General features: G+C 38.9%; 1 protein-coding gene across 4 annotated transcripts in view; it reads left to right on the top strand.

The window, feature by feature from the left end:
- Nucleotides 1-6,475: 6,475 nt before the first annotated feature.
- The window catches only part of eif2ak4 (eukaryotic translation initiation factor 2 alpha kinase 4), a 66,304-nt gene continuing 54,989 nt past the window's right edge, over nt 6,476-17,790 (top strand). Inside the window, exons 1-9 of one of the 4 annotated variants that reach the window (XM_017476212.3) lie at nt 6,515-6,552; nt 6,705-6,873; nt 7,503-7,618; nt 10,107-10,209; nt 13,116-13,289; nt 13,561-13,641; nt 16,310-16,452; nt 16,664-16,764; nt 17,399-17,556. In XM_017476212.3, coding sequence (XP_017331701.1) covers nt 6,742-6,873; nt 7,503-7,618; nt 10,107-10,209; nt 13,116-13,289; nt 13,561-13,641; nt 16,310-16,452; nt 16,664-16,764; nt 17,399-17,556 — 1,008 coding nt within the window. In that variant the 5' untranslated portion in view covers nt 6,515-6,552; nt 6,705-6,741. Of the gene's footprint in view, nt 6,874-7,502; nt 7,619-10,106; nt 10,210-13,115; nt 13,290-13,560; nt 13,642-14,764; nt 15,191-16,309; nt 16,453-16,663; nt 16,765-17,398; nt 17,557-17,790 lie in introns of those variants that run through there. The other 3 variants (XM_047157549.2, XM_017476213.3, XM_047157550.2) reach the window with 3 other exon arrangements.

Below are 17,790 nucleotides of genomic sequence, written 5' to 3'. Positions count from 1 at the left end.
TTCAATAAAGCCTAACTAAAGCAAAAAAAAAAAAAAAAACCCTCACCAGTTTGTCTTGATGAGATGAAGCAAGTAGAGCAGTATTGATATTGGAAATGCTTACATGTTATCTATTTAATACTTAAAGCTGTATATAAGAAAGACAAGTTATACTATGTTTAACTAAGTTTTGGATTTGAGTCATTCCTTGTTGGTTTTACATCAAACTGTGGACGCATAAAATAACAGTACGACTTATTTGATATAATTGTCTCATCAAACTATTTAGTACTGACAAAAATACAAGAATAAATAGTGAACTAATGAACTTGTTGACCCTCATTTTCTCCGTCCCCTGTTGGATCTTCACCCCCCATTTTCCTGAAAGGTTAATGAAACTGTATCTCCATAGCCAAGTGGTTCAAGATTTTCAGTCTGTCAATGTAAAGCCAAAAAAGGGACCAGGCTGAAGCCTAGATGTCTATTTTAAGGCCTATGCCTCTTGCTGTGTTAGGCCTGTAGTGTTTCTTCTCTCATGCTGCTTCCTATCTGAGGTTGGTGCCTGTTCAGCAGCTGTCATCACATTTTAACACTTTGGTTTATGTCATGGCCTCTGTCCCCTCAATTCCGAATGGCTTCATTCATGACATGCTGTGCTGTTCTAAGAAAATGTATCATGACAGCTCAATTTATCAAAATCCTGTATTTTGTATAGTAAATAAATAAGTATAAACTCTTAACAGCTTTGTAATTGTCATCCTCAGCCAGGATCTCAGACTTGAGATCTAACTTTGTTTTAAATGCAATATATGTCTTAGTTAGAACTAAATGAATAAAGCTTTACTAATTGCTGATATTTGTGCCTACTCCATTGCACCTTTGAGCCATCTAGTCATTATTAAAACATTCCTATTATCACCAATTATTAAAAGGATTCAACAGCCTATGAATATATTTATGCACTCCTTACTAAACCAACATCATCAAGCACTTACCAAGTTGTGTCGCGGGACTGATGCTTCCACTGGGACAAAGTGATCGGTGAGACAGCTCCCTTTAAATAAGACTCAGGCAAAGGGGTCTGGGGTGGAGCGTTGAGTTCGCAGAAGCCCAAATAAGAGCTTTTGAAAAAAGAGAGGCGAGCCCTCCCCATCACTCCATGTATCTATCTTGATCAGATGAAGCAACTGGATCCTTCCCAAATGGAGCAGCATTTCCTTGGAAATAGCAGGTCTGCCAGACATAAAACTAAGATGGGTGATAGATGTCAAATGCTTTAATTGCAAATGCGTTAGTGTTTGTTCTATGGGTCAATCTTTTGCTCTACAGAGTATGTTTTGGAAGTGGAATTTTGTCTAATTATAGTTTAAGAATTATAAGTGTAATATATTTGTAATTGTAATTATAGCGTGAGAATCCTGCTATTACGTCTAATCTGAAATCTCAGTGTACTAAACTGAATTATCATATTATGCATATGTTATGAAACATATTATATTAAATTCCAAAAAATAAAGTTTTTTTTCTCAATCATTCATTTAATAATGAAGTACTTCATTAAGTTTCAGGGTAACTGAAACAGTTGACCTCTCGGCCTCCCACCAAGACGGGAAACTGTATAACTGTAAACATATTATATTAAATTCCAAAAAATAGTTTTTTTTTTCTCAATCATTCATTTAATAATGAAGTACTTCATTACGTTTCAGGGTAACTGAAACAGTTGACCTCTCGGCCTCCCACCAAGACGGGAAACTGTATATGTCAGTAAGTCGGCTGACTGGTATGTAGTCTGGAACCCCAAACGTGGATAACAGCTGGAGGGGGGTAAATCCTTTTGGCTTTCTCCTGCTTACATGCTTCCTGATTGGCTTGGCTGTATGGTAGCAAAACTCTGATTGGTTGAGATCTCTCCTTTTAGGGTTATGGTGGGAAGAAGGTGTTGTAAGGGAGATACTGTAGAAATGAGAGTGAGAGCAGGGCTCCTTATTTGTGTTGACCTTTACAGCTCCAATTAGCATAGGTTTCTGTGCTGATACGCCTTATTTATGCACAAGTTTGACATCTACATCTGCATATCAAAATCTTTCCTATAATGAGACTCTGGTTTAAAAAAAATAAATAGGCAAGCTGGTGTTCAAATAATGGAAGATCTTCATTTGTCCCTCTGTTTGGTGCACATATATGAAGTGTACTGCATTATTATTATCTTATTATTAAACCATACAGTTCAGTACTATAACTAGATTACCTTCTAAATCGAATTGATCAAATTCAGTTCACAACTTTTTATTATAATGAGAATTTTTGTATATAAACCAAACAGAACTCTCAGGTCATCAGCTGCCAGGTCATTTTTGTCATTCCCCAAATTAAAACTAAAATAGGTAAAAGTGCTTTTAGTCATTAGAGTCTTACTTTGAGGCACACACTGCCTGATGACTGTGTCCTTTTTAGAAATATGCTTAAGAGCTTCCTTTTAATGCAATACTTTGACTCTATGTGACTCATAATATGCTGTTTTCCAAAATATCTCATTTGCTATATTTTATTTACATTTTTATTAACTTTCTTTTTTTATGATCACCAATCAGTATTACACAATGCTTTTCTTTAAAGTAAGTTTGTGTTTTACTATTTCTCTTGGCATATTTTGTGTTATTATGTATGAAAAGTGCAATATAAATTAAGTTTCAGTAACCACTTTATCCTGATCATGGTTGCAATGAATCCAACGCCTATCCTGTGATCACTGGACATGAGATGGGAATACACCCTGGATGGGACACCAGTTCATCACAGGGCACAGTGCAGACACTCATTCACATATTCATTCACAACTAGGGTCAATTTATCTTAGCCAGTACACAAATTGGCATATTCTTTGGTGCTCGGAAGAAACCAGAGACCAGAAGGAAACCCAGACAGACACGGGGAGAACTTGAACAGAAACTCCAAACAGACAGTAACCTGAGCTCAGGACCAAATCAGGAAACCAGGGACCCTGGAGCTATGAGATGGCGATGCTACACCCTGTGCCTCTGTGCTGCTCGTAATAATAATAATAATAATGAAACTAATGAAAACAATAGGTGCCTATGCACCTTTGGTGCTTGGCCCCTAATAATAAGTAAGACAGAGACATAAAACCTGTAATCAACTTTTTTGTTATTATGTGGGTTAATGTAACTATTGTTTTGGATAAGCAGAGATATGGGATAGCTGGACTAGAGATTATACAATATAACAGTAATTGAATAGAGATTATAGGCAACAAACAGAGAGTTGTCTCAACAAATAGCGGACTGATATCTACAGCATGTCACAGACCACTGCAAGGGAATAACAGATGGTATTAAATAAATAAATAAATAAATAAATATCATGCATGGCAAGGACAGACATACTACACTGTAGGTTTAATCCATAACAGATCTACAACTGAGATATTTATATGTGGAAAAATTAACCCTAATGTAGCCTGATACATACTTGTGTGGCAACCATTCACTAAATTATAGTCAAATAAGGTGTTAGTTACTTGACCCTTTTTCTTAGATTAGCTATTTTGCTTATGACTGGTCATAAAATCAGGGCATTGTCAACTGGAATAAAGTTGATTTGATGTTGGACCTTCGAAATTCGCGGATATGCGGCAATTAAGGGACCGTCTCTAAAGTTACATATGACATTGTTATACACGTTTCTAACTTCAATAGCATTTGAAGGGAATGATGTACAGTCACACAACCAACTGTAAAGTGCACATCTAGGTGTCAGGTATGAGGCACACCTTTTACATTTTTTATATTTAACCAAATACACTATTAAATCATATATAAATATTGTAATGTATTTTATTACTGCATGGGCTCATACACAAAATATACCATAATTTAAAGCTCAATAGCATTCGAAGGGAATGATTTACAGTCAAACAAACAACTGGAAAGTGTTCATATAGGTGTCAGGTATGAGGCACACCTTTTAGATTTTTGATTTTTATTAAAATGAGATATTAAATCACATTTAAATTAGACATTTATTTCACTATAGAATGGGCATATACACAAAATATACCATTATTTAAAGCTCAATAGCATTTGAAAGGAATGACTTACAGTCATATCACCAACTGTAAAGTGTTCATCTGGGTGTCAGGTATGATGCACACCTTTTAGATTTTTGATATTTATGAAAATAACCTATTAAATCATATGTAAATTAGACATGTATTTCACTGCAGAATGGGCTCATACACAAAATATACCATTATTTAAAGCTCAATAGCATTTGATGGGAATGATGTGAAAATGTGAGGGAGTGTGAGAGTGATGACAGCAAATTTAACACACCTGTTCCACACCTAAGACCTTGTAACACTAACAAGTCGCATGACACCGGGGAGGGAAAATGGCTAATTGGGCCCAATTTGGACATTTTCACTTAGGGGTATACTCACTTTTGTTGCCAGCAGTTTAGACATTAATGGCTGTGTGTTGAGTTATTTTGAGGGGGCAACAAATTTACACTGTTACACAAGCTGTACACTCACTACTTTACATTGTACCAAAGTGTCATTTCTTCAGTGTTGTCACATTAAAAGTTATAATCAAATATTCACAAAAACGTGAGGGGTGTACTCATTTTTGTGTGATACTATATATATATATATATATATACATACATACATACATACATACATACATACGTACATACATAAATAAATATATGTACATATACATAATGTGAGGAAATTTTAGGGCGCATGGTGGCTTAGTGGTTAGCACGTGGCCTCACACCTCCAGGGTTGGGGGTTCGATTCCCACTGTGGCCCTGTGTGTGTGGAGTTTGCATGTTCTCCCCGTGCTGTGGGGGTTTCCTCCGGGTACTCCGGTTTCCTCCCCCAGTACAAAGACATGGGGTAGGCTGATTGGCATGTCCAAAGTGACCGTAGTATGTGATTGGGCCCTGCGATGGATTGGCACCCTGTCCAGGGTGTACCCCGCCTTGTGCCCAATGCTCCCTGGGATAGGCTCTGAGTTATTTTGAGGGGACAGCAATTTTACACTGTTATACAAGCTGTACACTGACTAATTTACATTGTAGCAAAGTATCATTTCTTCAGTGTTGTCACATGAAAAAATATAATCAAATATTTACAAAAATGTACTCATGTATGTATGTATATTATATATAAATGCTACACACATATAAATATGTACATATATATATATATATACATATATACATTATATATACACACACACACACACACACACACACACACACACACATATATATATATATATATATATATATATATATATATATATATATATATATATATATATAATTTCATTAATAGGACATCTATTTTTTGAAGAAAATCATTCAATCCAGTACGGGTCATTTTGACCCCCTTTAAGCATTCTTGGAAGGTTTTTTGCTTTATGCATTGTAGGGTTAAATATCAGAAATCTAAAAGGTGTGCATTATACCTGACACCTAGATGAACACTATACAGTTGGTTAAATGACTGTAAGTTATTCCCTTCAAATGCTATTGAGCTTTAAAAAAATCGTAATTTTGTGTATGGGCCCATTCTGTAGTGAAATACATTTCAATATTTATATATGATTATTAGCTTATTTTGATAAATATCAAAAAGGGGTGTGCATTATACCTGACACCCAGATGTACACTGTACAGTTGGTTATATGACTGTAAATCATTCCCTTCAAATGCTATTGAAGTTAGAAACGTGTTTAACAATGTCATATGTAACTTTAGAGACGGTACCTTAATTTCCGCATATCCGCGAATATTGAACGTCCAACATCAAACCAACTTTATTCCAGTGCATCGCCAGTGTCAGTGATTAATACATTGAATTTCACAATTACGTATAAATGATCTATTAATACAACCAAAAAATTCCTCTTGTTATAAACCATTTCACAGTTCACACCTCGTGTTATTTATACTGGTTAAATGTTGTCAAACGAAGTCAATTTAGACCAAAGTGTTTGATAGAGTTGTCTGCAGGGTTGCCAGGTTTACCATAAAACCTGACTACTTGGAAATTTAAGAGTCCTTTAATATTTTGTGAATCAGTATTAAGACTGAGTGAATCAGTATTACGGATAAGACGGAAGAGCTGTTAGTCACAGCTCTGTTTGTGTGCACGCGCGCGTGCGTGTGTGTGTGTGTGTGTGTGTGTATGGTACGCGTGGATAGTTATATTCAGTAAAACTTGCATGAAACATGTTTAAAAAAACCTGGCAACGCCGTCACCAGTACACCAACACCTCTCATCTACTGCCTCAGGATTGGTCAAGAGAATCTCCTCGTTCTGTGCTGCCATTGGTTAATAATTCAAGCTCCCCAAGAATAACCATTTTTAGACAGCATTCTATTGGCGGACTGTATGTGAGTATGAACTAATAGCCAATGATAGCTCAGAAGGCGGGATTTGTCTGAGAAAAAGATGCGGAAATAAATAACGTTCAGTGTGTTACGTCAGTCCTGCGACGGTAAAGACCTGACGACTTCCACGCGCCAGCTTGCAATGTATGTTTTTACTGCGCGACGTTTCCTTCTATGATTAATTGAAGTTTATAGCCGCTATGTTTTTGACATTCGCGTATTTTGCTGACTCCATTGAGGAAAAACGGTTAATATGTTAGCGTGAAAAGTTTGTTTCCGCCACTTTGTTTTGAAAGGGACGTGAGTGAGATATGTGTCCAGTGTCACTGAATAATGAGCGGTTCTCCTCTTAATTCTGCGGATGGAAATGAAGACTATGTAGTGCAGCAGGAAAATGAGCTGGAAGCCCTCGCGTCTATATTCGGAGATGACTTTCGGGACATCCGGACTGAACATCCGTGGAAGGTGCAGCAAAGTTGATGACGTAGTCATACAACTGAGTAGATTGAAGTAGCAGGAAGAAATTCCAGCTTGCTCAGATCTTTCAGACCCACAGTCATACAAATATGTGTTAAGACAAAGGTTCTCAGTTCTCCCTGGTTCTGGATTACACCATGTCCTGCACATTTAAGTGTTTTCCCTGCTCTGACACACCCACTTTAACTCAGGAAGGGCTGTTTAGTGAAGGAAACTCCGGGAAGACACTCAAATGTGCAGGATCTTGGTGGAAACCAGTGTCTCTTATCTGTCTGGATCTAAGTTCTGGCTTAGACCAGTTAGTCTTCCTCTGCAGTTGCCAGATGCAGTCAGTTGATGATTTCCAACAAGTACATTGTAGAGGTCGACCGATTCTGATGTACATGTACAAGCTTTTACAATAAGTAAAGCTTTGAAAAGTGCATAACTGGTCCTTAAGGTCTGATTATTTACCTTTTAAATAATTTTTAAAAAATGTGCTCTATATTCACAATCCCAGGTGAAAGCTACCAGGAGAAGTAAGGTTTAGTACCTTTATTGAGGTGTTCAGAAAGTATCATATGTACCATAAACGTACCACTATATATTTTGACACACTTTTTTGCTCCCAAATTCAGATTAAGCGTCCTCCAGAAGTCTACCTGTACCTGCGCCCCAAAGGTCTGAGCCATGGCCAGGAGTGTTATGTGACTGTGGACTTGCATGTCAGATGTCCACCAACGTATCCTGATGCGTAAGTTTGCATGCACCCACCTCCGGCACTGCTTCTCATAGAAGTCCCATATTCACAGTTAAACTTGTCTTTACAGTACTATTTTCGGTCTCGTTTTGTTGTCACAGACAACACAACGTAAAATAATTCTGCAAATTGATATCGGTCATCTTAAAATGCATAATAATTTAGTGTCATTGTGACCAAACACACCTGATGACAAAATTCTGGCAGTGTCAGAAATATGTGTGCTATATTCTTCTTACTTCAAGCACACTTTAAAGAATGTTGTCGGGCCACAAATAGCGCTGAAGTTATCTTTTTCACCTTTTAAAATGTACAGTGGTGCTTGAAAGTTTGTGAACCCTTAAGGATGTTGTACTTTTCTGCATAAAGATGACCTAAACACATGGTGTTGTGCTGTTCTTTAAATAAAACAGGGCGCTCACTCACGCCTGATTAGGGCTGCAACAACTAATCGAAATAATTGATAATTCATTGTTGATTATTTGAATTTCATTATTGATTAGTTGGGTTTGTGATATCACTTCACAATGGTGAAAAATACGTTTCTATGAATAAAACACATCTGGAAATTGGAGATCACATAGTGAGCTGCTGCGGGAAAAGTGCACGATCCTGGTCGTCTAACACATTAAGTGTTATATATATTAAGCACGTCATACAAACTCGTAAGTGTATTAACGTGGCTTGTCGTGTCAGACGCTGCGATAGATGCGTGTGCTGTTTTAACGTGTTCCATAAATGTTTTCTTCAGTGCAGAAATGACATTTTTACCTTTATATCCTTATTTGTAAATGTTAGAAATTCATGTCAGTATTTCCATTTTACATAAAGGCTCGTCCTGCCAGCGAGTGAGTCTTCATTAAACTGTTTAAATTGATAAAATTAAGGGCACCTTGCACCTCCAGGTTTGGGGGTTCGATTCCTGCCTCCGCCCTGTATACATGGCGTTTGCATGTTCTCCCCATGCTGCGGGGGTTTCTCCGGGTACTCTGGGTTTTCTCCCCCAATCCAAAGACGTGTTGTAGGCTGATTGGCATTTCCAAATTGTACGTAGTGTGTGAATATGTGTGTGTGATTGTGCCCTGGGGTAGGCTCCAGTCTCCCCTGCGACCCGGTATTGGATGAGTGGTACAGAAAATTGGATGTTTACATAAGTTTTCTGATGTAGATGCAGTTGCGTCCAATGTGAATTCTATGTAAGAGCAAATTGAGCAACAGTGAGTGGCTCACAGTACATCAGTACGTCATCTGCATATCTGTATTTCTCAGTTTCTGGAAGTTTCTTACTTATTATAACCCCAGCAGTCGCACACTGGTTTGTTCTGTACTTGGAAAACTCTATTTTAATGCAGCACGCACCAACCACTGTGCATTTTGTTAGTTTGACGGTGCGCTCACACATGTACAGCAGTTTTATCGCTGCAAGTCAACAGTCGATGTACTATGAAATCGTCAGTGGGTGTTTGTACTACTGATTGCCATAGTAACATTTATCAGCACAACAAGCGTTCCACTTTTGACGACAAACCAGTTTTTTGCCGCTAAAAAATTATATGTTCTGGAGGGAGAGTTTATGAATATAAGATTCACCAGTGTATATATGCGGCCATCTATCTATGGACAAAGCCCAAGCACCGGACTGTCTAGGTCCACGAAACAATTTGAACTTGCAGGCAGCGTGGCGGATCTCGGATGACGTGTGCTCTACTGTCTTCACTTCCATTGGTAGTAGCTGCCCCAAGTCTCTCCAAATTTGCATAAAGTTATTATTTTCTCAACTTTGTCATGTCGTTGGATACGCACCACGTCTAGTCAACAATGGTTGGTGTTGCTCATGTTTTTTGAATGGTCTCTGGTAGGGCTGCATGATTATGGCCAAAATGATAATCCCAATTATTTTGATCAATATTGAGATCTTGATTATTTATCACGATTATGAAGTGAATTAGAGTTAGTGAAGGAGAGCGGCAGTGTACTGTATGTTTACAGACCGAACAGTTGCTGATTGGTGAGGAATTTTTTAATAAAGAAGTTTGAATTAAACCCACCTTGTAGCGTTAGCATTATTATTACTCCATGTGAAGCCACTGTGTCTACACGAGCAGGTGTAAGTTCAGGTCATTTTGCGTGATCAATAAAAGATGGTGGTTTGTGAAATCAGGAAGTTGAAGCAGATGATGTTCAGTGTTACTCGTCATCATAATGGCTTCTCTGCAGTACAAAATGACGTCATTCCTGCGCCGCTCTCTGGTGATAGGCTGTAAGTGTAGGAAGCGCTTGATTTGATCTGCAGCAGAGTTTTAGCGGAGGACGAACTTTAAATGTTAATATCGCTGTCGATCATGTTCATTTAATCGTGCGCAGTCAAAATCGTAATCGCGATCGATATTCGATTAATTATGCAGCCCTAGTTACTGGTCACTTTGTCACTGCAAGTCACTGTATGAACATACCTTAAATATCTCTTTCTCTTATGTGTCAGGCCTCCAGAACTTGAACTGAAGCATGCCAAAGGTCTCTCGAATGACAACCTCCAAAACCTGCAAAGTGACCTGGCCAAACTGGCCTTGGACCGATGTGGAGAGGTGAGTCAGTTAACAAGGCAAGACCTTGAGAGGAAAACTGTGGGGAAATTATCACAAGAATTTGTGTGTGAACAGCACTAAAACCAAGAAACAGGACTATGTCTTGATGGGTCTTTTGATATAATCATGAGTGATAAGTGAAAGCTTCAGTGTATTTGCCAAGACACATTTTCTGGTTGGCTGGACACATAATTGATTAGATTAAAAAGTGGTAGCAAAAGTAATGTAGTAATGTATGGTGAGCTAGTTAGCTAGTGAAGTGCATTAATACAGACTAGGGATATTACTGACATTTGTTACCACTTGTTTTTTGTTTTGTGTTTTCGAAAATATCTGCATGTATGCAAACAAAACAATTTGAGCACACCAGCCCAGTGGTAGTATGTCTCGAACTGTTATGTTAAAAACGTCAAGAATAACTTCAGCTTGTGCATTGAGGAGATGGCATGAAGGCAACATGCCAGAAAAAAAACAACCTGGCCAAAAGTTTCCAAACAAAAATTGACACAAACGATGATTTATGTGCTTTCTTAAATGTAAACCTGTCCACACAAAAACAGTGAAAACAGAGTTTTACAAATTTTGGAAAGCTTTGTTTTCAGTGACCTAAAATGCTGTTTTTGTGTAGACTGGGCCTTCGGGAAATGAATTCCCAGGAGAGGATGACTGTGTAGCCGCAGTCCTTCTGTTCTTCTGATAACGTTTTATGATGTAGCACATTGTGCTTGTGCTGTTGATTAAAAGTCAAGAAGTCATTGGTGAACATTTAACCTGTAAGCTGTGGTGTTTTCCACTTCTGATTACATGTTTAAACACAAGGTTATATGACAGTTTTGTGTTGTGCTTGATTTTGCTTGTCTGTTTACACCTACCTGTGTGTTTCTGATCCAGATGAAAAGACTGTCTCCCGTGTTTGTAATTAATTCGCCTGGTAAATACTGTTCTATCATCAACCAGATTGCCTCAGCCAATGTATATAGTGCAGCAGGTGGTGTTGAAAAAGTGGCATGCGCTATAGTTACACCATTGAGATGCGTCATACCATCATGAATCACATTTTGTTTAAATGGAACACATTTTCTTTGCCTGGTTGAACCTAGTTGTTCATCAGGCTACTATGACTAAAAAATCAAGTAGTTTGGACATGATCTGTATCTGCATATCCTGGGTGCCCCTAGACACCCCTCTTTCCTGTTTGTAATGGGGACTTTGCATTTTTTAATCCCGGGGGAAAAAAGTTTAAAGGCTGCAGGTTTGAATGACATAAAGCCTGAACATACCAATAAAGGGATGCTGATTATCCCAGGTTTTAAATGTGACTATTATGTAGCTTATGTCTATCACATCCAACACCAGGTGCACACGACTGTTCAGTGTTTAATGTGTGAAAAGGAAATACATTTTTCTGCTTGTACTGCCAATCAGCCTTGACTTTGATTTGTTTTTGTAAGTGTGTGAGAGAATGTGTGTGTGTGTGTGTGTGTGTGTGTGTGTGTGTGTGTGTGTGTGTGTGTGTGTGTGTGTGTGTAGAGGCTCCTGCTTAACAGCCTGGAGTGTTTTTTAGCAGACTGAAGGGGACCTAGCGAGCTGTACTCTTGGAGAGGGTCCTGGGTGCTCGTTACTAAGAGCTAATGTGGTAGTAGAAAATTGGGTTGTTTCAAACTCGCATTTTTTCCAGATCCATTTGACGTGAGAGTTAGACATGTTTGGTGAAGTGCGAAAGCTGTTTTAGAGCCGTGAAGTTGAACGTGATCGGTTCAACTTGTACTATTTCTTCCTGTTTAATGTTTTGTGATGGCAGGGAAAGTGTAGTTATGGACAGTGAATGAGACAGAACTCCTTATCCATATATATTTTCTGGTTAAACAGCAGAGCTCCTTTAGTAGAAGACTCCTTCAGCCCCACTGTAGAAAGAAGCGGTACAGGAGGTCATTTGTACCAGCAGTGATCACACTGTAAAGCAGCTCATCACTGTGCTGGGACACTATTTTGCCCTGAACCAGTCTTAGGATCAGCTCATTGGACAATAGTTGAACTTGAACTACTAACATCCACTATTCATATCCAGATCCAGTGTCTCTTTACTTCCATTCAGTTTTTTGTTTTCACATTGTTTACAATGTTTGCACTGCCACTTTAATTCCACATAAGTGTGCTGCTTGTATCTACAATGTTTACACCCTACTGCCCTACCACATCGCACTCTTACACTGTGTTCATTTCTTTTCTTATTTTGTTTCATTTATAATCTGAAATATACTATGAACTCTCTGTACTGCTGATGTATAAATCAATCAATCTATATATCTATCTACTAATCAGACTTTCAGAAGGCTGGAGCACTGTAATTAGCTCACCTTTGTGGCGAGAGTACTTGCACCTTTCATGCTTGACTGTTGATACCAGAGGATAACTGAGTGCCTACCATTTTGCAAGTCTACATTCACAAAAGTTACTTATGGAATTGTGCTATCAATCCATGGTTCAGAAGGAATTCTTCTGTGTGAAAAGAAATCTGATTTATGAGCCCAGAACCAGTCCTGGGTGTGGTGTCGGATATTCGGACCAAGCTTGAAAATGTCCTTAGTTGGCAGGGAGTTGAGGGTGTTTGTTTATTTTAAAATAAATAAATCTTTAAATAAAATAACTTTTTCAAGTTTTGTACCCGCTTGTATTTCACTCCTGGATTAGAAATAAAAATCTACTGCCTGAGGTTGACTCATTCATTCATTAACAGCCTAGGCTGTTTTATAAAGATCACATTAGATCTTAGTGTTAAAAAACAGACAGTCTGCCTAAACATGTGTGCTTTTTTTAGACAGTGAATGTCAGCATTTGGTCAAGTTGCCGAATAGTTGCCTAATCTATTCTATCTTTCTCGGTCTCTCTCCACTTCCCCTCTGCAGGTGATGATCTATGAGCTAGCAGACTTTGTGCAGGGCTTCCTTACAGAACACAATGTTCCACCTTCTCGCTCCTTTCATGAGGAGATGCTGAAGAATCATCGGCGGCAGCAGGAGCGCCTGGCCCTTGAGGAGCAGCAGAGGATTGATCAGCGTCGGAGGCAGGAAGAACAGATGGTACGTCACTCGCACAGTTACATAACCACTTAGTAAATTTTAATGATGCCTTACTGTATGTATCATGGTTTTTAATTACTGACAAAGTAAATGCCATTTGCAGTCATGTAATACTCTCAGTTTTCTTGTTGTACAGTAGCTTTGTAACAGAGATGTTAGCCAAGCTCTGATCATGCTAGTCTCCATACATATATCACAAACAGGAATGTGCTTTTGGTTAGAAATCTCCCACGTTCCTCTGTATGCTAACTGTTTTATAATATCTCAACAGCAAAATGAGATACTCGCTGAAATTCAGAGACGAGAAGAGGAGAAGCGAGAGGAGAAGAGGAAGAAAGAGTTGGCCAAGTTGGTAAGATTTTATCCTGCACATAAGTTATTCAGCATTTCAGTGTTCGTAACTAGACTACTGCAGGGCCTTGGCAAGGGATGCTCAGCACACTTGTGATTCCCTTGTCATACACTCATCCACACACATGCTCATTCATTGGATCACAAATGATCCAATCAGCCAGTTATGTTGCAGCAGTGCATAAAATCATGCAGATCCAGGTCAAGAGCTTTCAGTTAATGTTCAACATTGCGTAAATGTGATCTCAGTGACTTATTAGTTATATGAGTGAGTTACCATAGCCTTTCTGTTAGTTTTTCAGTCTAATCATTCTTCCCTGACCTCTTTCGTCAACAAATTAATAGCCTGCCCGTGGGCCGTAGGGATTCTAATGTCCTTTTATGCAGTGTTATTAGGAGAACTTTGCCATTTGCACAGCTGTACATATTACATATGCACTCATGCAATGTGGAAAGCTAAGAATCTTGTGATTTGATTGATATAAACTGTTTAAAAATACAATCAAAACAGCAGCTACAATCACCATCTTTGTCAAACAACCAGCAAACAAACAAACCGTAACACCAAACTGAGCCAACTCACCTTCGAAGCCAGATAGCAGTCCACTGATGGATAACATCCTGACAAAAACAGTCCTGTTACACTGCCAAAGGTCCAAGCAATCAAATTATGTAAAAATATTTAGTCCAAAACACATTTTAGATCAATAAATCCACAAGAACTGCTGCTGCGTCGTTCCAAATCATCTCAGAAAACCTAGTTGTTCTCCATATCTCCCCAGCGTGCGAGTGAACACACCTAAAATCTAGAGCTCAAAATGGCCCCCGGGGTCAGACCTATAGAGTGACACCTTATTTGAACCAATAGGAGATCCATGTCCTGTCTATAGGCTTCAAAATTGAATGATAGTCTGTGCTTCAGCAAGCTCCTAATAAAGAAGCTGATGATTGTAAGTGATTGATGTTTGACAAATGAAGAACCCTACCTTGTTAAACAAATATACACCGATTAGCCATAATATTAAAACCACCTGTCCTAATATTGTGTAGGTCCCCCTTTTGCATCCACAACAGCTCTGTCCCATCAAGGCATGGACTCCACAAGACCTCTGAAGGTGTGCAGTGCTATCTGGTCCCAAGACGTTAGCAGCAGATCCTTTAAGTCCTGTAAGTTGCGAGGCGGGGCCTCTATGGATCGGACTTGTTTGTCCAGCATGGCCCACAGATGCTCGACCGGATTGAAATCTGGGGAATCTGGTGGCCAAATCAACACCTTGAACTCCTGGTCATTTTCCTCAAACCATTCCTGTACAATTTTTGCAGTGTGGCAGGGCGCATTATCCTGCAGAAAGAGGCCACTGATACTATGAAAATACCATTGCCGTGAAGTAGTGTAGTTGATCTGCAACAATGTTTAGGTAGACGATACGTGTCAAAGTAACATCCACTTGAATGCCAGGTTTCCCAGCTGAACATTGCCCAGAGCATCACACCGCATTCGCCGGTTTACCTTCTTCCCATGGTGCATCTTGGTGCCATCTCTTTCCCAGGTAAGCGATGCACACGCACCTGGCCATCCACATGATGTGAAAGAAAACATGATTCATCAGACCAGGCCATGGTCCAGTTCTGATGCCCGCGTGCCCATTGTAGGCTCTTTCGGCAGTGGACAGGGGTCAGCATGGGCACTCTGACTGGTCTGCGAGTGTGTGTTCTGATACATTTCTATCATAGCCAGCATGAACGTTTCAGCAATTTGTGCTACAGTAGCTTTTCGGTGGGATCGAACCAGACGGGCTAGTCTTCGCTCCCCTACATGTCTTGGGTGCCCTTGACCCCTTTGCCGGTTCACCCGTTTGACCCGTGTCAGTCACTCAGATCCTGACGGTTGCCCATTGCACTGCTTCCAACGCATCAACTTTGAGAACTGATTGTTCACTTGCTTAAATTCATTAGCCAGAGCACTGTGCAGTGTACTGTCCCAGGATTTGTACATTCAGAAACCCAAATGACCGGGCTGAAAAGTGGTAGCTAACATGTTCTAATGTATGGCATGATGGTTAGCACAGACTAAGAGAAATGAGAATATAAGGGGGGCGACTGTAGGCATAGTGTTTATCCTCTCCTAAAAAAAATTATTCATGTAGCATTTTGAGTTCATGACAAAACGTCCCCCAGTCTTAGAGGCAAACTTTTCTGCTAGAAGGTGTGGTGTTCTGCTCCTGCATTGCACATAAAATATAATTTGCACACAATTAACACAAACTGCACACTGCACTTTACTGTAAAAAAATAAAATAAAAACATTGTAAATGTGCAACAGTAAAATTCATTAACAACTTGAAACATGTTTAAGAAATAAAACAGTTTTCAAAATTCAAAATATGATAGATGGCGACATTTTCAGGATGAGAGGCGAACTACAGATAATAATCACACCCTCTCAAGTAAAGCACGCTCATTAAGAATCGATTCGGGGATTTCCCGAATCCATATCGATTCTTTAAATTGAAAATCGCTTAAAATCGGAGAATCTAATTTTTATTTTATTTAATTTTTTTTTTTTTTTACATTTTTTAACCACCCCTGATTAAAACCTCATTGTCTGGGCTACTGGTTTGTCCACCTCTGTAATATGATGCTGACAACTCAAGTTGTTCCTCATGTAGGAGCGTTTGGAGAGCGTGGCTCAGCCGACTGCAGGAAGCCCAACGTCGGGCAGTGCTGGTTCCCCTGTACCTCCTACTGAGACAATGGAGAACAGAAAAGGAGTTTCAAACAGACGTCGCACCACTTCCAGCAGCAGACACAGGTGTGGGCAAGTTGCCTTCATTTGTTTTACAATAACTCCGACCCATATGAAAATGTGATCAAAAACATTGACCATTTTTAAGGAGCTAGGAGAACAGTTAAGGAGAACATTCAAATAAGCACTAATCATCTGTTACTTCAATTGGGAATTACTGACTGGTGAACTTGATCAATTGATCTCTGAATACATTGTATGGATTTCCACTGATAAGGCGAGACACGTACAGTGAAGACAATCCAAGTCCTCATGAAGTCCTGCACTTCAGCAATAGTGCCATGGGTGAGATCCTGGTTCACAGAGGAAAATGTATAGGTAAGTTTTCTCAGTGTCTTATTGATTTCTTCTTTGCTAAATCATTGAATCTCAACTTGATCCCATTTTAAGGGTGCAAAATTCTCATACACAAGTTCCCATAAATAGGAGCCAGCAAATGTTTTGGTTTGTTGGCTGTGAACGCAGAGCACATTTTAAACCAAAAAGCACAGTGGCCTGTGCACGTCGTGACTTGGAGCATTCATTTCTGTGCTTTTGTTCTGGTTTAGTAACTATAAGATGCAAATACCTGTAAATATTGTGGCAGTTTGAACTTTCATGAAGTTTGGAGTGGATACTGCTGCACTAGGTTACAGACTGAAATGTCAGTTATTTTCTGTTTGGATAATCATTAACATGGCAGCAATATGCACACAGCGCCACTGGGTTTAACTCCAAATTAAAGGAAGGTTTTATTATTATTATTATTATTATTATTATTATCATCACATAAATCAAGTTTATGAGCATAGAACTACATTATAAATAATCTTTGGTAAAAATATTCTGTGACCCCACCTACCACATCTCAGGTGACCCCAAAGTTAAGAACCTATGTGCTAAATCATTATGGACATGAAGCGTATATCAGCCATGCTTTGTAAGTTTATACGTGTGTTTGTGTGTGTAAAAGGCGAGAGTAAGAGGCTGGGCCGGAGTGTGTATTATGCCCTCAATGCCACCTCGGGAGAGTTTGCTGTTGTGTATGAATGGATCCTTTGCTGGAACAAGAAGATCGGGAAATTCTTCACCAGCCAGGAGAAGGAAAAGATCGAGAAATGTAAAAAACAGGTAGGGACTGTTTTTTTTTTTTTTTATTTATTTACTGGTAAATATTCGTATCATAGTTTTGTTACATTATTATTGTGACATTAGAATATGATGTAGCCATATATCCAGATTGCTTATTGCTGATTTAAACATTTTCCATAAAATATATTACTACAGAAATGTAGGCACTTGGTTTTATTCAGTCACTGTGTCCAAGTTCTCCAGAGTGAAGCATTCCATACTTCTTATACTGCT

Source organism: Ictalurus punctatus, chromosome 9 (genome assembly GCF_001660625.3).
Source record: "Ictalurus punctatus breed USDA103 chromosome 9, Coco_2.0, whole genome shotgun sequence".
Classification (NCBI taxonomy): Eukaryota; Metazoa; Chordata; class Actinopteri; order Siluriformes; family Ictaluridae; genus Ictalurus; species Ictalurus punctatus.
Note: the sequence above shows the minus strand (reverse complement) of the source record. Positions and strands in the feature narration are given on the sequence as shown.